At 43.5% G+C, this 27,091-nt stretch overlaps 1 protein-coding gene and 1 pseudogene across 1 annotated transcript in view; one reads left to right on the top strand and one right to left on the bottom strand.

Moving 5' to 3' along the window:
* Nucleotides 1-27,091, top strand: part of OR9Q1 (olfactory receptor family 9 subfamily Q member 1) — a 126,163-nt gene that overhangs the window by 11,020 nt on the left and 88,052 nt on the right. Inside the window, exon 2 of the mRNA XM_005577803.3 lies at nucleotides 9,415-9,493. Coding sequence (XP_005577860.3) covers nucleotides 9,415-9,493 — 79 coding nt within the window. The remainder of the gene's footprint in view (nucleotides 1-9,414; nucleotides 9,494-27,091) is intronic.
* LOC102115532 (tRNA (guanine(10)-N(2))-methyltransferase homolog) lies at nucleotides 19,916-21,277 on the bottom strand (annotated as a pseudogene).

The following is a 27,091-nucleotide window of genomic DNA, read 5'->3' as shown; positions in this document are numbered from 1 at the left end:
TAGAATGAATTAGACCAGATGCTTCTATCAAGGACAATATTATTTGCAAACATGTCTCCCCTCCCCTTGATAGAATGAAATATAAAATAGAAGCAGCTCAGGGACAGGGAGGAGTTCAGACCTGTGTGATGGGGCTCAGAAGAAGGTTCGCCCTCCTGGTGGGGAGTTCAGGGAGGCATCCCTGAGAAAGCCACACCCTTCATGGTTCACTTCAGTTTTTCCCACTTGAGATAATGCCAGCCAAACATTTAGTCTTTTGTGTTCTTTTCAGGATGGAGAAGGATGATGTAGCATTTGGGAAGGAAGAGGGAGGACATGAGTCCTCCTCCTGATGCCAAGATGAAAAAGACCTCCACGGCCGTGGTGTCTTTGCTGTAGGCATGCATGTGGGCAGGTATGAGGGACACCCCGACACAGGAGCAGACAACGTGCTGAGAGTGATATGCTTTGCTTCACTGAAGGTGTCAGGCAGCTGGCAGGTGGGGAAGGTCACCAGCAAGCTGACCAGATCTAGCAAACTCAAGTAGCCCAGCATGGCATAGAACAGTTCCAAGGAGCCTTTATCACACTTTACAGTCACTGTGGGCCCAGGTTCTTTAGAGTTTCAAGTCTGTGGGGGCCATCTGGTCACCCAGAGTGTACACAAAGCTGCCTGGGTCAGGGAACAGGCAGTGAGGATGGTGCTGGGGAGGACTGGCCCCGCCTACCTCCCAAGCTGGGTGTCTGGCTGGGTGGCATGGAAGGCTGCCACCACCACGATGGTCTTGGCCAGCACAGTGGACATGCAGACCGTGAAGGTGACCCCAAAGGCTGCCTGGTGCACAGCACAGGTGATGGGGTCTGGGTGGCCAATGAACTTGAAGGGGCAGAGGAAGCTGAGGGCCAAGGAGGACAGCAGGAGGTAGCTGAGCTGGCAGTTGTTGGCTCAGATGATAGGAGTGTGGTGGTGTCAGATGAAGATGCCTAAGATGGCCAGGGCAAGGAGGAAGAGCAGGGCTGTGCATACAGCCAACGCCGTGTCAAGGGGCTCGTGATAGAACAAGAAGTCAAGGGTTTTGGGGATGCACTTTCTCTTCTGCACATTGGGCCACTGGTTGTCAGAGCACTTCTGACACGCAACACTAATGACATGCAACGCTATCTAAAAGGAGAAAGAGAAACTGGGTCAGTCAACAGAGTGGGGAAACTTTTGGAAATTTTTCCATGGTCAAGCAGTTCTACGACTTGTGATGGCTTTTCCAGCAGGCTTGGTATATTTCAGTCTCAATTTGATGGGCCTTCCAGATTGCTTGATGTCCTCGGATTTAGGGCCAAAGACACAGATGGCAGAAATCCTGATAGCAGCTGCTTATCGTGCATCAGACTATCATGAAATAACACTGAGACAACCACCTGTGGAAGCTCCAGCTCCTATCTAGGATTCCTTTAAATTGACCAACCATTGTGGTAATGTTGTAATTCATAGCCACAGCGAATTAATTTACAGATTTATTCTTGCATCAGCTGATTTAGTTTAAGGAATATTTATGGAGTGCTTAGTATGTACACAGATTCTCTTTTTTAATCGTTCTACCCTTCTCTAAATAACAACATTGATAAAACTTAACAGTTTTTTATTCCATAGTGATTTTAAGGATATATTTTGTGGCCTGAGCCCTGGAATAGTCATTTATTCTTATTTGATCTCTCCTTGATTTGGATGTATTTGTAGGGTCCTAGATACCTTGATTCCATGTCTTCTTAGTCTCCAAGTTCAAGGATTTCTCATTTCTGTCATCCTCTCTTCAGCACCTGGTGGTTCCTTCTCAGCTTCATTCAGTGGAAATTTTCTCTTCAAAAGGGCAAAAGGTATTCCCAAAGTCTCTACTTTCCCAGGGAGAGTTTTGAAGAGACTTCGTCCAAAGCTGTGGCTTCAACAAGTACCTGGATTCTGAACCTGGTCTTCCTGCTCCAATCTCCCTCCTTTGTCTATTTGTCTATTCATTTCCCCCAGACACACACTGAAATACACATTGCCTTTATACTGAAATAATTCAGAGGCTCCTCCCTATTTTCTATAGAATACAGCCCATGCTCCTGAGTCCAGCAGGTAAGGTCCTCTGTGATCTGACCACCTGCTTCCTGTATCTTGCATCACAATCGATGCTGAAACCACTCTCAGCTCCTTATTGTTTTCATGCCTTTACTATAACAACTTCCTCCTTGGCTTGGAATATCCTTATTACGCTTCATTGCCTTTGAAACCTTGCTTGTTGTTTAAGGCCTGTGTCATATGCCACCCCCTGCATAGAAAAGTCTCCCTGCCTATTCTTTGTTAGAATTAATTGTTCCAACATACTTTCATGGCTCAATGCTTGAATATTTATTTATTACAGTATTGACTTCACTTTATAGTCTAGTTTCTTTATTGAGAGATGAGCTGTGCTAGGTGTAGGGGTACAGTATCATTCTCTTTTAATATATCCTGAGGTCTGTGGGTCCAGGGCCATGCCTTATTTGTTGTTGGTACCCTTGCACCTAGCACAGTGGTTGTATATGGTTGGTGCCAGTTGATATCCGTTGAAGGAATGACACCTTAGTAAAATAAGGATTATGTCATTAGGATAATTCTTTTTAAACATTTATGAAATGCCTACCATATGCCAAATGTTAAACTAAGTACGGATTTGAACAAACTCATGGTTGATAAAAGAAAGAATGAATGTAATAGCCTCAAATGGCTTTAATGCAGCATCTGGGAAGGTCACATTGATATCTTCTTTTTGATCCTCACTTCCCTGGACTTTTCCATTGAAGGAATTTCCTTGATGTGTATACAGCTTTCATCTGAAGCCTACTCTGGCTGTTGGCTGGCCACACTCTGACCAAGAACCAGCCTCCCTCCTTACCTGGTGACATTGCGATTTCTCCTCTGGGGCAGGGAAGGATTTTGTAGCAGCATTTTGACTTCTCAAATAGGTTGACTTCTTGGTTTCCTCAGGACATTTTTTGCTGCAGACAGAGGAAGGGACCTACACACAAGAGGGGAGAGAGTGGAGGGGAGAGAGTGCTGGGGAGACTGCAGGGGGAATTGAGCAACATCTGTGCGCTCAGGTTGTGGAGGAATAAGCCTCATCGTTTTCACTTACTGGGACCCTCTCTCTCTTCCTTTCTCTTACTCCTTCCCTTATTAAATCCCTCTTTATCACTTTTTCCTTTTCTTCTTTCATTTTCCTCTTCCTTCATTTCTTACTCAGATAATTAAAAATGTGTTCCATAGATCAGGTACTGTACAGTGTTAGGGAAACAGTGATGGGTAAGAATAAGCTCTTCGGGATTTTGAGTGTGGTGGGAAAACAAGACATCTTGCTGGCTGGAATTCTGGTTCTGCCCTTGCTGGTTTGGGTGTCTTGGGCTTAACCTCTCTAAGCTTCAGGTGCCTCTTCAATAAAATGGAGATGTAGATGGGGCACCCCTAATTTGAAAATCTGAAATCTGGAATGCTCCAAAATCCAAAACTTTTTGAGTGTCAACATGATGCCTCCAGTGGAAAATTCCACACCTGACCTGACATACAAAAACTTTGTTTCATGCACAACATAGTTAAAAATATTGTAAAAAATTACCTTCAGACTATGTGCATAAGGGGTATATGAAACATAAATGAATTTTGTATTTAGCCTTGATCCTATCCCTAAGATATCTCCTTATGCATATGCAAATATTTCAAAATCTGAAAAAAATCTGAAATCCAAAACACTTCTGGTCCCAAGCAATTCGGATAAGGGATACTCAAGTTGTAGTATTAATATGTATTTTTTTTTTTTTTTTTTTTGAGACAGGACCTCACTCTGTCACCAAGGCTGGAGTGCAGTGGCATGATCTTGGCTCACTGCAACCTCCGCCTCCCGGGTTCAAGTGATTCTCCTGCCTCAGCCTCCCGAGTAGCTGGGATTACAGGTGCATGCCACTACCGCTGGGCCAATTTTTGTATTTTTAGTAGAGACAGGGTTTCACCATGTTGGCCAGGCTGCTCTCAAACTCCTGACCTCAAATGATCCACCTGTCTTGGCCTCCCAAAGTGCTGGGATCACAGACATGAGCCACCGTGCCTGGTCGTAATAATATGTACTTTGAAGATGGTGTGGGGATTAAATAAGACGAGGCAAGTGAAGTCCACATCACAGTGACCAGAATTGTGAGTGCACAACAAATGCTAGTGAGCTGGGATCATATTCTGGAGTGTTAACTGAAGAGTTTGTCTTTCACCCTGGGCTCGTCAAATCCGTTTGTTTATATTTAAGGGACTAATTTTCGCCCAGCCCCAACAGAACTGGGCCATCCACAGTGAATCAGAAACAAAGACTACAGACACTAGCTAAGCCTCAGCACCACTCAAGGGTTCCTTGAGTCCAGGGTGTCTAAACCTCAGCACTACTGACACTGGGGCTGGATAATTCTTTGTTATGGAGAACTGTCCTGTGCATCTTTGGGCATTTAGCAGCAACCTTGGCCTCTGCCCACCGGATGCCAGCAGCACTCACTCCCTCAAGTTGTGACAACCAAAATTGTCTCCATACATTGCCATTGTCCGGTGAGAGGCAAAATCACTCCAAGTTGGGAGCAACTGAGATTCAGATGGTGCTTGCAGAATGAGTTTCCTTAGAAAGGTCTGATACAGGGATTCTGTGGTCTGGGGAAGGAGAAGCGAGTGAGAAGGTAAGTACCTGGGCTGTGAGATACCTGAAACAGTACTGAGTGAAGATCTCAACAGGCGGGGTCAGCCCCTTGCCTGCGGGGCGATGATGCTAATTTCGGCTGCCTTGTTCTTCAGCAACTTTGTTCCCTCCTCTCAGGGTGGGATGATTTGGACATTGAGGTGTGATAGTCGTGGGAATAAAAAACCATATGCCTGACTAAGGTGAGACCAGTGGGAACAAGTTTGAAATCACAGAGAAAAGAGATAGAACATATTATACCAGTTACAGTCATTTTCTTACTCTTTTCATAGAGGTAGGTGAAAAATGCTATAGCTGCTCAGTGAAGGGAGTGTTTAACCCTGCCTACACGAGTTAGAGGAAACTGCAGGAGGCGTGATGATAGTTGAGATGTAACTGCACTTAAATTAGAATTTCCTGGCCAGACGTGGTGGCTGACACCTGTAACTCCAGCACTTTGGGAGGCTGAGGTGGGTGGATCGTCTGAAGTCAGGAGTTTGAGACCGGCCTGGCCAACATGGTGAAACCCCATCTCTACTAAAAATACAAAAAATTAGCTGGGCGTGGTCATGGGTGCCTGTAATCCCAGCTACTCTGGAGGCTGAGGCAGGAGAATCACTTGAACCTGGAAGGCAGAGGTTGCAGTGAGCCGAGATCGTGCCATTGCACTCCAGCCTGGGCAACAAGAGCGAATCTCCATCTTAAAAAAAAATTAAAAAAAAAAAAATTTCTCCCTCTGGTGATCTTAGATACTTAGGGGTCTGGAAAATGACTAATGGGGTTCCATGGGTTATTTTCCACTGCTTAAAAAAGCTCAGCATCGATTGCCTATTTCTTGACATAAGTCTGCAAGGCTAAAGCAGTAACATCTCCAGGTGTCTGGAGTTGACCATCTCAGGATAAACCTGAATTGGCAACTGTATGTAATTTACTTTCCCATTGGCTCATCAGTTATCTTTGCCTTTAGCGAGGTCCCTAATTTTGGGAGACAGGGAGTTTGGAAGGTTTTATTTTCTGAACAGCCTCAGAGTTGTGTAAGTCAATAATCCACCCCTTTTTGACCCAGTATCCTAAGTGAGTTCAATATGACAAATACTCCTGGAGCTTGAAATGTGAGAGGTGCTGTGTGGTCTTGGTTCTTAGGGTGCTGTCAGCTCTAATCTTTAAGAGTCCTTCTGCCCAGACAATTGCGCTGTCATCGAACAGAATATCTTTTCCAGAAGGTGCTCTGAAGTCAAAGTGTCCAACAATAGCTGTCCTTCCTGACAGGTCTGGGAGAACATAGATGTTTTTAACATCAAACGTTGTCAGCACTTCCCCATCTTTGGTGAAGAAAACCTCTTCTTGGGCTTTGGTGGCGAAGTTAACCTTTCAGGCATAATGGAGCACCTGAGAGAGGGATGGAAGATAACAGTAAAGAAATTGATTAGGAGTAGCTGGGCGCAGTGGCTCACACTGGTAATCCCAGCACTTTGGGAGGCTGAGGCAAGCAGATCACAAGGTCAGGAGTTCAAGACCAGCCTGGCCAACATGGTGAAACCCCATCTCTACTAATGATAGAAAAAAAAAATTAGCCAGGCGTGGTGGTGGGCACCTGTAATATCCCAGCTACTCAGGAGGCTGAGCCAAGAGAATCACTTGAACCCAGAAGGTGGAGGTTGTGCGAGCCAAGATCTCACCACTGCACCCCAGCCTGGTGACTGAGCGAGACTCTGTCTCACATTAGGAGCCTTTCCTCTACATCACTGGACAGTTCTCCCATATCTATGCTTGTTGGTGCCTTGGAGGGAGGCATCTTATCTCTGCACACTTTATGAAAAGAGTTCTGTTTTCTCATGTTCCAAGTTTGTGTTCTGTTTTCTCATGTTCCAAGTTTGTGTTAATCTATATGGACCAGGGTAGGGAAGTGAAAGTCAAGATAATGGCAATCTGAAACATTAGGCCTTGCCTAAGACTGATTCACAGATAGGCTGGTCTTATGAATAGAAACCTATCCAATTTTTTACAATCCATCCATACAAATTACTTAGCATCCTTCTTAGTGCCAGATAGGATTGGTACCTAGGATAGAAAACTCAGTCCTGCCTGAAGACACAAAGAAGTGTGGCTGATAAAAAAATGTGTTTTGACTAAAAGCAGATAAGGATTTGTGAATTACCCTGATTTGATCGTTACATATTGTATACGTGTACCGAAATATCACACTGTATCTCATGAATATGAACAATTATTTCAATATATCAATTAGGCCGGGCATGGTGGCTCACAGCTGTAATCCTAACCCTTTAGCAGGCCGAGGTCAAGAGTTCGAGACCAGCCTGGCCCATCTCTCCAAAAAAAAAAGAAAGAAATTAGCTGGGCATGGTGGCACATGCCTGTGGTCCCAGCTACTTGGGAGGCTGAGACAGAAGAATTGCTTGAACCCAGGAGGCGGAGGGTGCAGTGAGCTGAGATCGTGTCACTGCACTCCAGCCTGGGTGACAGAGCAAAACTCCATCTCAAAAAAAAAAAAAAAATATATATATATATATATAATAAAAATATTAAATTCACAGTAAGAAGTAAAAAGAAAGCAGATATAAACTAAGAAGTGTCTTTTCAGTGTATTCTAAACTCTTCATGGCTGAGACACTCTTGGATTATGTGACTATCAAAACCCTGTCATCATTCTTTTTGGGAACAGCTTAAATAGCAGAAAAAGGAGTTTGCACCAATATTTCCCCATCTCCTTCATCCTCCATCCCCCATCCCATGGCAACCACCAATTCTGGGGATCTAACGTCCACTATAGTGACTGTAGTTAATAATACAGTATTGTTTACTTGAAATTTGATAAATGGTGACTATGGGTGGTGATGGATGTGTTAATTAGTTTGATTTTGGTAACCATTACACAATGTAGATGCGTATCAAATCATCACATTGTGCCCCATGAATACATACAATTTTATTTGTTAATTATACCTGAACAAAGCTGAAAAAGAAAGAGTAGAAAAAGGAAGATAGGCAGAGTGCCTTCAGGAATCCCTCTAGTGACTTTAGATCCAACGGCTTGATCTTTTGACATCTTTGGAAAAGGTGGGATTGGCTTTGATTTTGTGATTAGGAAAAGAGGTGGTCATCTTTTCCAGAAACCTGGAACTCTTTAAGAAGACCTTTGAAGTTCTTTATAATAGAGCTCCTACCCACCTTTCCAACCTTTCCTTCTACTGTTCTTTTCCTTTGGCCATCCCATGCTTTGAATTAGCTGGATCACTTTCCCACTCCTGCACGTGCCATTTTTACCAATACCAATACCAATATTTTTGCTTATTTATTATTTTTTCAACTACAATGTAAACATCTTGAGGCAAGCACACATTTTGTACATTTCTGTATCCCTCATTGCTCCAAGTGCATGAAAATACTTGTGTTTAGTATATAAAGTGCATGAAAACACAAGTGCTTAGTAAATACTTGTGACATAAAAATGCATGCTTTGAGGCCAAGTGTGGTGGCTTATGCCTGCAATCCCAGGCTGAGATGGGTGGATTGCTTGAGGTCAGAAGTTTGAGACCAGCCTGGCCAACATGGTAAAACGCCGTCTGACTAAAAATTCACCAGGCATGGTGGTGCGTGCCTGAAGTCCCAGTAACTTGGGAGGCTGAGGCAGAAGAATCACTTGAACTCAGGAGGTGGAGGTTGCAGTGAGCTGAGATTGCACCATTGCACTCCAGCCTGCGCGACAGAGCAAGACTTTGTCTCAAACAACAACAACAAGAACAACAAAACACAATTACTTTTGCACCAATCAAAGATGTGTGTGTGTGTGTGTGCGCGTGTGTTGAACTGCGCTATGAAAGTTCATAAGAACTAGAGGATGAAGTTTGAGCAAATGACTTGGTTGGGAGCAGAACTGGTTCTAGAGTCCTGAGCCAAGATTCCTGGTGACATTCCTCACTCTATCTGAATCAATGATGCGACTTTGTAGATCTTGCTCTACATCTTAATTTTCTCATCTGTAAAAAGGGGACCTACACAATAGGGTTATCTTGAAAATTAAATGCATTAATACATAAAAGTGCTTAGCATGTTACTCAATATAAAAAACATGAAAAAGGTGTTAGCTATTATTTTTCTTACAGCCTTTAAGAACTCATCCTACATAAGCACCAATGAAATTACCTAAAAGCCATCTTAAAGAAGCTGAGCCTAGTTTGAAGATCTTTGCCATGGTTTGATGTTTGTGTCCCCTCTAAAATTCATGTTGAAACTTAATTATCATTGTGGTGGTACTATGAGGTGGGGCATTTCGGAGGTGATTAAGTCACCCTCATGAATGAATTAGTTCTTTGAAAAAAGGGCTGGAGGAGGCTGGATGTGGTGGCTCACATCTGTAATCCCAGCACTTTGGGAGGCTGAGGCAGGAGGATCGCTTGAGACCAGGAGTTTTAGGCTAGTCTGGGCACCATAGTGAAACCCCATGTTTGCAAAAAATACAAAAAAATTTAGCCAGGCATGGTGGCATATGCCTGTAGTCCCAGCTACTCAGGAGGCTGAGGTAGGAGGATTGATTGCCTGAACCTGGGAGGTCGAGGCTGCAGTGAGCCATGATCGCACCACTGCACTCCAGCCTGGGCAACAGAGCAAGATTCTATCTCTAAAAAAAAAAAAAAAAAAAAAAAAAAATGGCTGGAGGTAACTACTAACTTAGGCCCTTTTGCCCTTCTATCTTCAGCCATGTGAGGCAGCAAGAAGGCCCTTACCAGCCACTGCATGCTGGTGCCTTGATCTTGGACTTCTCAGCCTCCTGAACTGTAGGAAATATATTTCTGTTATTCATAAGTTACCCAGTCTGTGCTACTTTGTTATAGCAGCACCAATGGACTGAGACAGCCTTCTTTTAATATTAAAAGGATTTTTGCTCTACTTTGACTTTATTACTAAAACTTTGCATGGCTATTTGCAATATGTGCTTAATGTTGAACAACTGGCTCTCTTCTGAAGCCAGGATTTTTGGTGTTTGCTGATTTCCCTGGTGTAAATACTCCCACTATGGCCAGGTTGAAGCTACCAGTGGTTTAACAAATGACTTGCACAATTCCTGAAAATTTAACAATTGACCTTCGCTGTCAGAGCCAGTTCCCTCTGTTGGACCTAGACCCCTGGTATCTTTACTAAGATGTCTTATGAATGCTATGAAGAGGCAGCTGTCACCACCTCCCTTCCTTCTGCTGGAGATTTTCTAGGCCACAGGTTGGCAAACTATTGCCTGTTGGCCAAAGCTAGTCTGCCACCTATTTTTTGTGTGATGTGTGAATTAATAATGACTTTTACATTTTTAAATAGTTGAAAAAAAAGAAGAATACTTTATGATACATGGAAAATACACGAAACTCCTATTTTAGTGTTTATAGATAAAGTTTTATTGAACACAATCAGATTGATTTGTTTGGGGATTTTCTATGGCTGCATTTGCACTACAACGGCAGAGTTGAGTAGTTGTGACAGAGACTGCATGGTTTGAAAATCCTAAAATACTTACTATCTGGCTCTTTACTGAGAAAATTTTGCTGACCGTCTACTCCATTAGTTGCTACTTTTTAAGAAAAATCTTCTTTTCCAAGTAAAATCTTATGCTTCATACTAATATATTAGGCAGAGAAAATAGAGCATCTCTGGTTGGTATAGGCAGCTATGGGGTCCAGAGCCCCATCCCCAAGCCTCTCCCTGCCTGAAGAACTGTTCCATCAGCTGGGGCACCTAAGTCTCCCTGTAGAACTCTGAGGCTCCAAGGAACAGACAGTAAAAATTACTGATCTGCGCTCACCTTCCATGGTTATAAAATTCAGAGTTTTTTTTTTTTTTTTTTTTTTTTTTTTTTTAGATGGAGTTTCACTCTGTCACCCAAGCTGGAGTGCAGTGGTGCCATCTCGGCTCACTGCAACTCTGCCTCCCAGGTTCAAGCGATTCTTGTGCCTCAGTCTCCTGAGTAGCTGGGACTATAGACACACATCATTATGCCTGGCTAATTTTTCTATTTTTAGTAGAGACAGAGTTTCACCATGTCAGCCAGGCTGGTCTTGAACTCCTGACTCGAGGTGATCCACCTGCCTCCCAAAGTGCTGGGATTACAGGTGTGAGCCACCGTGCCCAGCCCAAGGTCTTTTTGATTAAAGTACCTAATGACCAGAGAGGAAAAGAGACCTCGAACACAGAGAAGGCTGATGATTAGGCCAAGCACTCAGGCTCAGCTCTTCCTCTAGCTGAAAACCCAGTGCTTTTCTCTTGGTGTTGCTGGTTGAGGCCTTTGTCCTCTGAACTCTATCTCATCTCTTTGAGCTTGTTCCAGCATTACCTCTCTTACTATGAGGAGAAGACCACCTAAACTTCCCTTCCGGTCCTTGTCCGTGAGCAGCCCATGAAGAATGGGTGTCGGTGCTGGATTGCATATTCTACATTGCAGATTTACCAGTTTTCTAACTTGGTGGTTAACTCTTTCCTACTGTGAGTCTCATATGGTCTTTGTTGCATGTTAGCATTGGCATGTAGTGGCTGGATGTCAGGACAATTGCGTTCTCTTCCAGCTCTGCCACTCTTTTTCTGTGATCTCCCTGCTTCGTGTTGGACCAGCAGATTTCTAAGGCCCTTGGCTGTTTTGATGTCATCACCATTATTAGCGGCAGCGTCAAACCACCTGGATAAAGCTGTAACCCATAATATGCACTAATCACCAGCCAGCATTTGTATGCATGATCTCTTATTTTCATAACGACCCACAATGTATATATTATTATATACTCAATCTACACAGGAGAGAGCTGAAGCTCAGGAAAGGTAAGTGACAAGGCCCCAGAGAAATCCCATATTGAGATTTGAGTCCAAATCACTTCGGTTCTAAATTTGATCTTCCTTTCATTAGGCTACACTGCCTCTCTGCTAGTCCAAGGCTCACAGAAAGCTGGAATGGACAGGGACTGGGAAAGGCTTCTTGGCCGCTCACGTGAGAAGGCCTGGCTTCCCACGCATTGGCATACGTGCCTCCCAGGAACGGTCCCTCTCTCGGACAGCAGGACATCAAGTTCGGATGGGCGACCCACAGGGCTTTGGCTGCCAGGTGGGCTTGGTAAATGGCAGTTAGATCCGGAAGTTTGAAGGCAGATAGGTGGGCAGTGGTCATGTTCTCCAGCCCTGTGCGATGCCAAGCCCCTTCTCTGGCACTTTGGATGGAAGTCCCAAATCCAGACCCCCTGCATCCCTGCAGCTCCTCCCACAGCTTCCTCATCAGACTGTTGCCTGGTTACGGGGCTGGGCACAGCGCCAACAGGAAATCCCTAAAGATAGGTATTATTCCTAAGTGGATGGTCAGGCTCAAGCTGCCGTTCAGCAACTCATGGGCTTTGGGACCCAGCACTGAGGGGTTAAATGCGAAGGAGGTGGAAAAGATCCACGTCCTTCCAGTCACATTGTTTCCCTGAAGGGCTCCCACCAGGAGTCTGAAGTGAAAACGGTAGCAGTCATAGATGATGACCATGGCAGCAGGCGTTTGGGTGATGATGTTCGCCGCGCTGTTGATGCTGTCATCTACACTGTTGATCTCTGAGAAGGCCACGCAGCCACCCTCATCCCCGATCTGCTTCTGCAGCTGTTGCTCCAGCCACTCAAAGTTGCTATTGTCAGAACTGACCAGGCCTACCCAGGTCCTGTTAAAGTAACTCAAGAGCTTGGCCAGGACCCAGGGCTGGTGGGTGCTGCTGGGCACTGTGCGGAGGAAGGATGGGAACTGGAAACAGTTGGAGAACTGGGGGCGCTGAGATCCATGGCTGATCTGAGGGAAGGAACAGGGCTGTACATTCCTGGCCTGAACACACTTGCTCAGGATCCACAAATGCTCTCACCAGCCTTGTAATTTGGCCTCATTTTTCCCTCTCTGCCTTTTATTTCTAATTATTATCTCACTGGCCTTTGATATATGCTGTTTCCAGGTCCTTCAAAAGCCTGTAGGCTCAGGCCTAAGAAACCAATTGACGTTTTTAGAAAGGAATGCAGTGGACTAAAGAATGCCAACATATCTTCCAGTGGGTGGGAGAAGCAGAGAGGTAAAGATGTGCTAACGGCTTTGTTTCTCTCTATACATTGTATAATTCTTGGCATTATTTGAAAGATAAAGGCTCAAGTGAATTAAAACTTGTATAATTGTTAATAGAATAAAAACAAGATATATAAATTCCAAAGCAGCAGAAGAAAAACAATTGAAAAAAATGATCAAATTAAAAAAAATTCAGGGCCGGGCACAGTGGCTCATGCCTGTAACCCAGCATTTTGGGAGGCTGAGGCGGGCAGATCAGTTGAGGTCAGGAGTTTGAGACCAGCCTGGCCAGCATAGTAAAACCCTGTCTCTACTAAAAGTACAAAAATTAGCCGGGTATGGTGGTGCATGCCTGTAATTCCAGTTACTTGGAAGGCTGAGGCAGAAGAATTGCTTGAACCCAGGAGACAGAGGTTGCAGTGAGTCAAGATTGCGCCACTGTACTCCTGCCTGGGTGACTGAGTGAGACTCTGTCTCAAAAAAAAAAAAAAAAAAAAAAAAAAAAAAGGAAAAGGAGAAAGCATAAGAACTAGAAAACTAAATAAAAAATCTCTATTATTTCTATTATAGAAAGCAATGACCCAGCATAATAAATAGAAATTATATAAGAGGGCAGGATAGCATCAAACCATATCAGCAGTCAGCTTAAATGATAGGTTACATTACCCTACTTAAGAATAGTGTGCTGTATTCTCTACTTGCCTGTCTCGATGCACTCTCCAGGCTTCTCTGTAATAGCTCTGAGCTCCAGAAGGGTTGATCTTTGTGGATTGTGTCAAAGGCCTGCCCTGCCCTCTGCCTTCTGGTAAGAGGCTTGATGGGAGACTGGGGGTAGGAGGAAAGTGAGGTTGAGGGTATTCATTTCTCCCTGCTCAGCCATGGGTGGGCAGTGGCTGCCTTCCTCAGCTCTGCTTCCTCCCCAAAGGATGGAAACAGTTTCCTACTGTGGCTGTCCTCCAGCTGTTTCACCCTTACCCCTTTCCACTCCTTCGAAAGCAGCCCCTTCATCTGGGTTTTTCTTTTTCAAAGGTAAAGAGGGGAGAATTGAGCTCTCCTGTCACAGGGCAGCTGAGTAAAGATTTTGACTATAATAGATGGGAAATTTTCAAACTGGATAAAAATCAAGCTGGTTATTTGCTATTTAGAAGAAACACAAGTAAAGCAAAATCACGAGAAAATCTAATATCAGGGGATGGGTAACATAAAAATCTTAGGTGAGCTCACTTGACCCGGAGGCTCTCCAGCCCTCCTGCCTAAGGAAAGCTGGGAGGCTTTTGGAGCAGAGGGGAAGGGGTTGTCTGTGCAGAGTGTGATTTCTGGTGGGCAGAGCTAGCAGGTGCCCATATGATGTATTACGTTTTCTTTAACCTGTTTATTAGCAGAAAACTTTTCAGGAGCTGTGGTCAGGAGTTCAAGACCAGCCTGGCCAGCATGGCGAAACCCTGTCTCGACTAAAAGTACAAAAAGTAGTGGTGTGTGGTGGCTCATGCCTGTAATTCCAGTTACTTGGAAGGCTCTGCTATGGTCAGTTGGGTATTAAACTTAAGAAACAGTCATGAAATTAAGAGAGTACTTTTTGGGCCGGGCGCGGTGGCTCAAGCCTGTAATTCCAGCACTTTGGGAGGCCGAGACTGGCGGATCACGAGGTCAGGAGATCGAGACCATCCTGGCTAACATGGTGAAACCCTGTCTCCACTAAAAAATAAAATAAAAAAAAAACTAGCCGGGCGAGGTGGCAGGCACCTGTAGTCCCAGCTACTCGGGAGGCTGAGGCAGGAGAATGGCGTAAACCCGCGAGGTGGAGCTTGCAGTGAGCTGAGATCCAGCCACTGCACTCCAGCCTGGGCGATAGAGCGAGACTCCGTCTCAAAAAAAAAAAAAACAACAAAACAACAAAAAAAGAGAGAGTACTTTTTTTTTTTTTTTTTTTTTGATAGAGGAGGATAAGAACAAAACACAGTATGCCCTGTTTATTGAGGAGTCCCACGCCTGCTGTACAGCCTTCCCTGATCCCTGTTCCTCAAGCTGAGATCTAGTTCTCAATTCTTGGTTCATGCCAGCCCTGGGTTCATCACCTTCATCACGTCATCACTGAACTCTTTCTACTGCAGACCGTTCGAGTTTATGCCTTTTCCTCTCCAATCAGATTCTAAGCAGGATCCATTCAATTTATCTTAGTTGTGAGTGCATGAGTGAATGCCTGTTCTTTTCTCTTCTCTCCTGCTCATCTTCTTCCTGCTTTCCTTCCCCTACAGGCTCCTCAGGTCTATGCAGGGACTCGCTGTCAGACTTTTCCCAGCCTACCATAAGGAAGCTGTCCTACCAGATATGTGCAGACAAGTTATTTTACTTCAAAGTTTTTGGCGAGTCTTTGGCCCTATATTGGGCAAAATTACACAGAGGATGTGGGAGCCAGCTTTTCTCCAAAGATAACTGCTCCTTCCAGGCTTGCATTGTATCATCATTATCACTAATAGCAATTCCAAGTAACAGTCATTGAGGGTTTGTTAAGTAGCAGGCCCTGGTTATTCCGTTGTTAATATCCACAATGACTCTAAGAGGCAGATACATTATTATTAACCTTTGTTACCTCGTTTTATAGATGAGGAATGTGACGCTCAGACAGATGACTCAATTTGTCAAGGTCACATAATCAGAAAGTAGCGTTCGTTCGTAAGATCCAGGTTTTCTGACTGTCGAGCCAGTGCCCCTTGTCATTTCTAGCTCTTTGGCTTCCCAGCCCACCTCTGTCCAGTGATCTCTGTTGGTGAGTTGTGTGAAATGAGGTGGGTCCTTTGATTTTTAGGGACTCTGGGGTTTTGGAAAACCAGAGTCGGCAACAGCAAGGGCTATTGCAAAATGCTCAAGAATTTCTTAAGATGTAACGCATTTGGAGTTTCCTTGGATATTTAGTAAGTTACAGGTAGCACTTAGCGTATGTTAAGCATTGAGCTGCTGGTGGTGGTTACAATCTACTTTGTAGTTTCAGAAATGTCTCAGTTCACACCCATTCAATGGATGGGTGCTGAACAACAGCTACATGCCAGTTCATATACTCATATAAGCAAGACCAAGTTGCCAATCTCAAAGATGTCCTGGTGAGTGGTGCATGAGCAACAAGATGATGTCATAGTTTCAAGAAAGAGGAACTCACCCAGAAATGACTGACATAGATGAGACTGGTGCAGGCTTCCCAAAATCATTGCCAAGACCAGACACCACTTACTAAGAGTGAGAAATATAACTTTCCATGTAACCAACATTGTGTTGGCTGGTCAGTGTATTCTCTTCCTACAGAAAGCCTCTATCTGAAGTTAAATTATTCTCAGAAGGATTATCCATGAGGCTAGCATTGTGGCACAAAGAAATAACTGGACCATTGTGGCTCTGAAGTCAGACCTGCCTAGACAGAGTTCAGCTCAGCTGAGACATCCTCTCCCTTGTAAAGGACAGAAACACCCAGGTAGGCTGAGCCATTTTTTAGTTGATTGGGTTATCACCTATCTAGGAGAGAGACTCCCTTAGTTACATTCCAGTCCTAAGGATATGCCTGGCTTACCTCCCACATCTCCCCAGCATGAAGCCCAAGGGTCCTTTGTGAAGAGGTTAACTTTGGCAATTTAAATTCATTTTCCTAAGGATCAGCCTTGGAGGTCACACACTCCTAGGTCTAGAGCCCCTAAAACTGAACTCACTTAGGATGTAGGCATCTTCTCTCTAGCACTGTGGGGAGAATGGTCTTAGGTCTAACACTACCTGCTGTGCTGAATGAGACCTCAAAGCAGCCTGCAGGCATGGGCACTGTATTAATTTCATGCACTTCAACTTTTTTTTTTTTTTTTTGAGACGGAGTCTGGCTCTGTCGTCCGGGCTGGAGTGCAGTGGCCGGATCTCAGATCACTGCAAGCTCCGCCTCCCGGATTTACGCCATTCTCCTGCCTCAGCCTCCCGAGTAGCTGGGACTACAGGCGCCCGCCACCTCGCCCGGCTAGTTTTTTGTATTTTTTAGTAGAGACGGGGTTTCACCGTGTTAGCCAGGATGGTCTCGATCTCCTGACCTCGTGATCCGCCCGTCTCGGCCTCCCAAAGTGCTGGGATTACAGGCTTGAGCCACCGCGCCCGGCCGAAGTTAAGGCAATCAAGATCTTAAGTGACTTATCTTCATGCCTTTGTAAGACTTCTCATGTAAACAAAAAACTAGAAAAAGCAATCCTGTCAATTAGATGTCTTGAGGTTTGACTTAGAAGACATCATTCTAAGCCGCTGTAACCTAACATTCTAATTTAGAGGCTTGAGGCTGCATGGTCCTGCCCTGAGTTCTTCCAAGAGAGGCCTTTTGAGAACCCTGTGGGTACCCCCGAGTTATGGTTATATGAATTCATGCTTGCCTTCTCTTCCAGAGTGTGAACATCCCTGAGGATAGGGCTATGGCCTCACCTGTGCCTCATGGTACATGTGACTATAGCACAGTTCCGTACACCACTAGTGGTGGTGTGCTCAGTAACATTTGGAAATAGTAACCAGTATAAAAAGAGGGAGCAGTTTTATTTAGGGCAGTTTCCCTCCTCTTTGCTTCTGCACTTTCTTTTACCCCTGGAATCAAGGTCCCTGGGTTTTAATCTCAAACTACTATTTATTAGCTATGTGACTTTGGACAAGTAACATTTCCTCTCAGCCTCGATGTCATCATCTGCAAAATGGGACTAATTATAGTGTCTATTTCATAGGGTTGTGAAGATTAAATGATATAATAAAAGAAGATAATATCAATAAGAAATACTGATATTGCACTTACTATAAGCAAGGCATTTTTCTAAATGTTTTACATGTATTAATTTATTTAATCTTAAGGATTTGAACACATGCAAAGGATCTAAAAATCACCTTTCTACTAATAGTAAATATCCAGTAAATGATAGATATAGTTATTATTAGTGTCACTCTCAGCTAATATTGCAGAAGAAAAAAAGCACGTGACAAACTCATTTCTACTAGGGCGTGAATGACTGACGATATGTACCTATCACTCCTCCTAGAGAATAAAATGTTTGCATCTAACTGGATATTTTTAATTGTGGCATTTGAGGCCTCAGTGGAATTTAGAAGGGAAGATATTTAATTTTGGGGGGAGCGAGTTTTAAAGGTCACAACAAGCAGTCAGGTATCTTTTAGGCATGTTAGGGGAAATAAATATTCTTCACCTGGGAAATAATTTCACAAACATTGCCTCCCTGCCTAACTGATTTAGTATATACTGAAGATCAAACAGAACTGGAATCTAGGCAAATGTTTCACAGAAACATCAAGAAATCCAGTGGAATAGTTTGTCACTTGTTCAACTTTCTGAATTTCTGGGAAGGCTGCAAAGGAGGAATGAGATGATCCTAGCCTGGGTTATAAATCTTAGATGCTGTCATCAGCCCTCAGATCATGGTTGGTTGGAGAGTGCAGGGCCTCCAGGCATTATCAGTCCTGGGGATTCCAGGCTGTTTAAGACATCAATAGGACAATTACGGGAGTTTAGCCCAAGTTTGCCAAATTTTTATTTTGCCACAAAAAAGTTCGTTGGAAAAATAAAACCACCATCTAAGGAGGGTTGGTGACCTCACACCAACATGTGCATACACTGTGTCATTTCTTTGTCATTCTGTTGCAAATCAGAGAAAGAGCACCGCAAACCAGCACTAGTCCATGCATGGATCAGCATTCAGAAATGTTCTAGTCTAATACTCACCTCCTGTTTTGTAGAAAGGGGGAAATCCCAGGCCCAGGGAAGTAACCTTTTCGAGGTCGTTACTCCGATCTTTCTACCAGGCTGCACTTTGTCATTGTGTGCCCAGAGTATTTAAGTGGTTTTCTCTTTCCAGGCATGTCTCTCACCTGAGGGACCCTGTAGACGGAGAGCAGCTCAGCCAAGGGCTCTGAGTCCAGGAAGGTCACCCCTCCAACCACTCCCAGGATATGTTGCTGGGAGCCACAAGCATAGTTGGTTGCGGATGGAAGCTGGTTGGACAGCAGGGCCAGGGTGCTCCCCAGAGCCTGGATCCCTGAGATGCAGGAGTCATAAATCTGCAGTCCCACCGTGACATTGGGCAGGAAGGCTTGGTTCCCTTCTGCCTCAGCCACAGCAAAGAGAGGGGACTCAGGGCATTCAGGAGAAGGAGGGCTTTGAATCTGAGAGAGGGTCAAGGACAGAGGGAGTTAGATTTGGTCAGTAACATTCTAAAGAGCTACAAAAATGAGCCCCAGGGAGTCCCTCCTTGGGAGGAGCAAAGGAGAGGTAGGACTGAATGTTAGATGTACATTTGCTTAAAGAAGCGTTGGGGGAGGGGATAATTCTGGAGATTTAGACACACACACACAACACACACACACACACACACACACACACACACAAGCAGATAGACTTAGAGAAAGGCTGCGGTTTCCTAGAGAAGGACAAGGAGACACACAGAGCGACAGGTGGGCAGACAGACACACAAAGATTCATTGTCGTGCAAAGAGGCTAACAGCCATGGAGGCACATCAACAGCATCGGCTCTGCAAACTCAGACACACACCTGACGGAGGGGCTATGAAGCAGATGGGACACGTAAACAGGAAGACACATGGACTGGGATAGGAGATTCAGATGCAGAAACAGTCAGATACACACAGAGACAGGCACTCTGATGTAGAAGAGATAGGGACACAGGTGACACAGACACATAGAGAGACTGGTAGTCAGATGGGCACAGGCCTAGGCAGACAGGCAGATACCTGCACAGACAGACAGAAGCAGAGAGCGACGAACAGATGCAAAAGACACACGGCACAATGCCTTTGACAAAAACTCAGGCAGGAAGAACTAAGACAGACCTGGGGCAGGTGACATAGGAGTCTAGCTAAATACTTCCTGGGCATCTTTCTGCAGAGGAACTGCTGGCTCACAGATTGAAGTTTGGTTCAAAACCAATATACCTTGGAAACAGTTCAAATATTCATTAAAGCGGGGTTTGTGGGCTTGTGTTGCTGACAAAGGTGGGCCTGGGGCTACCTTCTCTGTGAATGTGTCCATGAAGATACATTTTGCCTCTCACGGCTTTAGTTGCCATGATTTTGAAACCATGCCCAGGCAGAAGTTGCTGGGCTTTGCTGTCCAGCAAATTTAAGGAGTGTTAGCATTGTGCAAAGGGGAGCACTGAGACCCAGAGAGAAAAAAGGCCTTGCTTTCAGTCTCTCAGCTGCTCAGAGAGAACGAGGACTAGAACAGACACTCTAATGCCCAGGTGTGTGTGCCTTCTGCTGGGTCATGGCGCCTGTGACAGTGTCTTGAAGACACACAGCCCAGTGTGGATTCAGTCCCTCACTAAGACTTCCACCAACTTACACCTCACCAAACCCCCCAAGACTCCGAGGGGACTCACGGAGAGGGACACTGTTACCCCTTTAATATATCTCTCATGGAAGAAATTATGACCTTAGTATGTTAGAAAATGATCACTTAAGGCTGGGCGCGGTGGCTCACGCCTGTAATCCCAGCACTTGGGAGGCTGAGGCGGACGGATCACGAGGTCAGGAAATCGAGATCATCCTGGCTAACACAGTGAAACCCCGTCTCTACTGAAAATACAAAAAATTAGCCGGGCGTGGTGGCAGGCACCTGTAGTCCCAGCTACTCGGGAGGCTAAGGCGTGAACCCGGGAGGCGGAGGGTGCAGTGAGCTGAGATTGCACCACTGCACTCCAGCCTGGGCGACAGACCGAGACTCTGTCTTAAAAAAAAAAAAAAAGAAAAAAAAGAAAAAAAAGAAAATGATCACTTAGCATATGTGAATACTGGTCCCGGTTTTCACATTTCTTGACATTTTCCGTTGTAATCAAGCACCTTGATGTGTGGTTGAAAAGCTTCTGCTTACAGTTGCTAATGAGCTTCAGACAGGAGTGTGGGGGTGTTATCTCTTCAGTGTATTCTGCTGTATATATTGGTAACCAACAGATTAGTCTTCCAAATAACATGAGAGTCTCAGCTGTAAAGTTTAGCAGGTCAAAAAACATAGTTCTCAGATGATAACTCAAGGAATGTGGCTTCCTGGACATTTTTCTATCCCCGTTGATATTTCCTTCCGTGAACCTGTTCTTCTTGTAGACTCTTTAATACCATATGGAGGATCAGTAATTACTGCATTAAAATATGTGCTGTTCTCCAGGAAAGTTTAGATGTATCTGAAACCAGGAAATTTAATATGGTCAACCATATTTGTTGAAATGTATTAGAGAAAGTATTACCTTCTCTAAACCATACTGACAAAGATTTGCCCTAATGTTTTCATATGGTCCTCTCCATTTCTGGTTTTTCTTACCTGCCTTTCCTGAGCCATAAACTGTGTAACAGTTGATGCCTGTCTCATACACATATGCATCAAAATGAGCAGATGCTATCAGGAGGCTACCTTTTCCAGCAAATGGATCAAAATCAATATCACTTTCTCTTTTCCATAATTAGTCATGATGAATGACAAACCAGCATCCATGCTTGTATTTCCAATAAAGTGTCTCATTTTGACAGTGTATGACTCAATAAGCTCTCTCTGTCCATCTGTGATTTATCTACTATAATAAATATTATGTGAATTCATAGGGATGCAGTTTGGGTCCAAACCATAATTCTCCAAAATATAGAATATATGTTGTGGCATCTTTAAATTTGCAGAATTTAAATGGCAGAAATCCAGCTGCTTTATTCATTTGACTTTTTCTTCTTATGTCAATGTTTTATTACATGTATGAATCTTTATTTTATACATACAGTATGAATGTACAAATAGAACTTAGCACATACCATCCGTTTCGTAACATTTCTTGCAATATCTTCAGAAAGAATGCTAAAAATCCAAAATGGCGACTTTCTGTAAGTTTCCTGTCTGCTGGTGAACTGACTTCCAAAAAGTGATAGCAAAGTCTTTATTTTAATTTTTTTTTTATTATACTTTAAGTTCTGGAATACATGTGCAGAACATGCAGGTTTGTTACATAGGTGTACATGTGCCATGGTGCTTTGCTGCACCCGCCAACCTGTCATCTAGATTGTAAGCCCCTCATACATTAGGTATTTCTCCTAATGCTCTCTCTCCCCTTGCCCCCCACCCCGCTACATGCCCTGGTGTGTGATGTTCCCCTCCCTGTGTCCATGTGTTCTCATTGTTCAACTCCCACTTATGAATGAGAACATGTGGTGTTTGGTTTTCTATTCCTGTGTCAGTTTGCTGGGAATGATGGCTTCCAGCTTCACCCATGTCCTTGCAAAAGACATGAACTCATTCTTTTTTATAGCTGCATAGTATTTCATGGTGTATATGTGCCACATTTTCTTTATCCAGTCTATCATTGATGGGTATTTGGGTTTACCATTGTAAATAGTGTTGCAATAGTCTTTTCTATTGTGAATAGTGCTGCAATAAACATATGTGTGCATGTCTCTTTAAAGTAGAATGATTTATCCTTTGGGTATATACTCAGTAATGGGATTGTTGGGTCAAATGATATTTCTAGTTCTAGATCTATGAGAAATCACCACACTGTCCACATCCTCTCCAGCATCTGTTGTTTCCTGACTTTTTAATGATTGCCACTCTAACTGGCGTGAGATGGTATCTCATTGTGGTTTTCATTTGCATTTCTCTAATGACCAGTGATGATGAGCTTGTTTTCTTATGTTTGTTGGCCACATAAATGTCTTCCTTGAGAAGTGTGTGTTCATATCCTTTGCCCACTTTTTGATGGAGTTGTTTGTTTTTTTTCTTGTAAATTTGTTTAAGTTCCTTGTAGATTCTGGATATTAGACCTTTGTTGGATGGATAGATTGCAACAATTTTCTCCCATTCTGCAGGTTGCCTTTTCACTCTGATGATATTTCCTTTGCTGTGCAGAAGCTCTTTAGTTTAATTAGATCCCATTTGTCAATTTTGGCTTTTGTTACCATTGCTTTTGGTGTTTTAGTCATGAAGTCTTTGCCCATGCGTATGTCCTGAATGGTATTGCCTAGGTTTTCTTCTAGGATTTTTACAGTTTTAGGTTTTGCATTGAAGTCTTTAATCCATCTTGAGTTAATTTTTGTATAAGGTATAAGGAAGAGGTCCAGTTTCAGTTTTCTGCATATGGCTAGCCAGTTTTCTCAACACCATTTATTTAACAGGGAATCCTTTTCCCATTTCTTGTTTTTGTCAGGTTTGTAAAAAATCAGATGGTTGTGGATGTGTGGTGTTATTTCTGAGGTCTCTGTTCTGTTCCTTTGGTCTATATATCTGTTTTGGTACCAGTACCATGCTGTTTTGGTTACTGTAGACTCGTAGCATAGTTTGAAGTCAGGTAGCATGATGCTTCTGGCTTTGTTCTTTTTGCTTAAGATTGTCTTGGCTCTACGGGATCTTTTTTGGTTCCATATGAAATTTAAAGTAGTTTTTCTGATTCTTTGAAGACAGTCAATGGCAGCTTGATGGGAATAGCATTGAATCTATAAATTACCTTGGGCAGTATGGCCATTTTCATGATATTGATTCTTCCTATCCAGGAGCATGGAATGTTTTTCCATTTGTTTGTGTCCTCTGTCATTTCCTTGACCAGTGGTTTGTAGTTCTCCTTGAAGAGGTCCTTGATGTCCCTTGTAAGTTGTATTCCTAGGTATTTTATTCTCTAGCGAAGACTTCATTAAAGCAGACAGAACTTCAGGAGCTGCCATGAGCAGCAGACACCTGTTTAGGGTGCACGGCAACTGTGTCCCCCAAATCCATACATTGAAACATGATCACCAACGTGATGGTGTTAGGAGGTGGAAATTTTGGGAGGTGCTTAGGTCATGATAGCAGAACCTTGATGAATGGAATTAGTTCCTTTATGAAAGAGGCTCCAGGTAGCTGCTGGTCCCTTTCTGTGACTTGAAGGCACAGCAAGAAAGTGCCACCTATGAACCAGAAAGTGGGCCTTGACCAGACATGGAATCTTCTAGCACCTTGATCTTTGACTTCCTAGACTTCAGAACTGTTAGAAGTAAACTTCTGTTGTTTAAAAGCCACCCAGTTAATGGCATTTTGTTACAGCAGCCTGAAGAAGCTAAGACAAGTGATGGCATGGGATGTAGGTAATTGCATCTGATGATCATGGGCCAGAATCAGTGTGATCCAGTCCCTTCTTTTAATGATGATGATTACTAAAGGAATCATCACTTACTATGTGCCAACCCGTGTACCAAGTACTGGATATGCATTAACTCAGGGATCAGCAAGCTATGGCCCATAGTACAAATCTAGCCTGCTGCCTATTATGTCTATTGCAATACAGCCACACTCATTTGTTTATGTATTGCCCAATGGCTTCTTTCTCACTAGAATGGCAGACTTGAGTACCTGTGAGAAAGACCATTTGGTTTGAAAAGCCTAAAATGTTTACTCTGGCCCTTTATGGAGAAAGCTTATTGGCCTCTGCTTTAAACCTAACTTTTAGTTTACAAGTAATTTTTTGTTGCTGAATAACAAGTTACTACATTTAGCAACTCAAAGCAACACAAATCTTATAATTTCCATGAGTCAAGAGTCAGCACAGGGGTTGTCTGCTCATGGTCTTTCATGACTTAAATCAAGTTATTGTGTGGAGCTTCAATCTCATCTGAGGCTCAAGGTCCTCCTCCAAACTCTTTCAGGTTGTGTGTTGAATTCATTTGCCTGCTATTTGCATAGCTGTGGTGCCCATTTCCTGGCCAGCTGTCAGCCAGGGACTGACTTAGAAGCCACCATTAGGTCCTTGCCATATGGCCACATCTCTCATAACAAGGCAGCTTACCCCTTCAAGACAAGCAGGAGAATGTGTCTGCTGCTTCTAATCTCTTTTATGGACTCACCGACTTTTGGTTTATATTCTAAGGGTGAGATAATGACAGAACTTTGAGATACCCACCCAATATATAACTTAAGAACAGTTTTTAATTATAATTTTTCTTTTTTATAGAGACGAGGTCTCACTTTATTGCCAAGGCTGGTCTCGAACTCTTCGACTCAAGTGATTCTCCTGCCTTGGCCTCCCAAAGTGCTGGGTTGCAGACATGAGCCACCATGCCTATCCTAAGAACAGTTTTAAAATCAATGAAACAATAATTTTAGGAAATGTTATAATTTTAACTTACTAAACCGTCTTTTTCATTATACAATAAATAAATATATGTGAACCCCTACAGAACCCAAATCTTGAATTATGCAAATAAAATAATTGAAATCTTCCCATTTTAACACTTAGCGAAAATTTTCAGGATAAATAGAGTGATGGTTGTGACAAGAGAAGAGATAGGAAGGGAAAAACAATAGTTCTGGAAACATTAGGTAAGTAAGGTAAGGATGTTTGGACATGGAGAGGAGTGGTGGAGTAGGGTGGACAAGATGACTTTAAAAGGCACTTCCAATGTTGAGATTCTATGACTCTTGGAAAACAGGTTCCAGGAAGGTTCTGAGAGGCTTGGGATACAGAATAGATGAAAAAAGGCAGACATGAATCAGGTGGAGGAGCAGGATGTTCACAAATGGGAAACAACAGATCTTCTAAGTTTGTCAAGCAGCTATTGGGGAAGTCACATCCTGCTTATCCTTCAATAGCTTAAGGACTTTAAGAGCAGATTGGCCAAGAAGAAGTTTCACCTAGAGTTACAGCCTCTCAAAAACCCAGAAGTTACCTATGGCCTTTCTGAAGGCAACTTGTATATCCTTCTTTAGACTTTGGATCAAAAGTTTTAGCATAAGAACAAAGATGGTGCAGGACATATGCCAGCTTGTCTTCTTTCAGTGATTTATCTGAGATACTTCACATGTCTGAAGATGAGGATCCCAAAGGAAGGTCATAGCAGTTAGGTGGGAGGCACAAGTGGATGGATAAAACCTTGGCTTTGCCACTTGATGACTTCACCCTCAAAGCCCTGATGATTAGCAGACAGGAGATCAGGATGACCCTAGTGCCAACTGTAATCATAAAAATTGTCAAAGAACACAAGGATTATCTTGCTGTTTCCTGAAGTATGTTAAATGAGCTTCAGCAGGGGCAGGATGTGACAGAATTTGATCTAATTGTCATCACAGAAGAAGTGGGCAAATGTGCAGATGGTGTTGAAAGTGGCTCCTGATAGTCCTCAGGTGTAGGTATTCACCACATTCACCATCAAAACCTAGCATGTCAGCCAGGCATGGTGGCTCGTGCCTGTAATTCCAGGACTTTAGGAGGCTGAGGTGGGCAGATCATTTGAGGCCAGGATTTTGAGATCAGCCTCGCCAACACGGCAAAATCTCATCTTTACCGAAAATACAAAAATTAGCCGGGCATGGTGGTGCATGCCTGTAATTCCAGCTACTCGGGTGGCTGAGGCATGAGAAACGAGAATCGCTTGAACCCGGGAGGTGGAGATTGCAGTGAGCTGAGATTGTGCCACTGCACTCCAGCCTGGGTGATGGAGTGAGACTCTGTCTGAAAAAGAACAACAACAACAATAACAACAACAACAACAAATCCCCACCAAAAAAACCCCCCAACATGTCTTGAAGTTCATGGCTGCAGTGTGGGGCTGTGGGCTGCTTATGGCCATTGCTGTTGGCAGGAAACACTAAGTTCCTACACAAATGAAGAAAAAGGATCTCATTGCTTTTATTAGTGGCCATAGGAAATGGTTGTCTTGCCTGTGGCCAGAATGGCCAGGATCTGAGGCATGATGACTGAGGTATCCCAAAGGGTGACATTTGTTAGGAAGAAGTATATAGGGTGAAGAGATGTACTTGGGTCAGAATGACCCATTCCATATTTCTCAAAATAATGGCCAGGAAGCAACTGAGAAACACTAAGAACAAGGGCAATTCCAACTCTGGGTACTCAGTGAAGTTCATAAACCCATTCATAGAGATGAGATTCTTTTCAGTTGTAGGTTCACTATTGTCTGCTTTCTGAGATTGGGAATATAATATTACCACTATGACTGTAGACAAGGTATTATTCTTCCACAGTAGTTATTGTGAGGATGTCTTAGGCATATCTCAAGGAGAAAGTAAATGGTTGCCCTCTAGAAAACCCATCACTGGTATTTTCTCTTGAGCATCTCCTCTCTTTGAAAACATCTAATGGAGCTGATATGGAGTATTGTTCCTGGTTAAAATCTACCTGTTGGCTCATAACTGGAGTCCTCCACAAAGATGATGGACTCTGAGAATCTAAGAATTGGAAAAGACTTGGCAAAGACATTCACCTTACAAGTGTTGAAGCAAGGACAGAAACAGAATTCTTTTAACTCAATCCCATTTCTTTTTCCAGGAGACAGCACTGATCCT

Source organism: Macaca fascicularis, chromosome 14 (assembly GCF_037993035.2).
Source record: "Macaca fascicularis isolate 582-1 chromosome 14, T2T-MFA8v1.1".
Lineage (NCBI taxonomy): Eukaryota > Metazoa > Chordata > Mammalia > Primates > Cercopithecidae > Macaca > Macaca fascicularis.
Note: the sequence above shows the minus strand (reverse complement) of the source record. Positions and strands in the feature narration are given on the sequence as shown.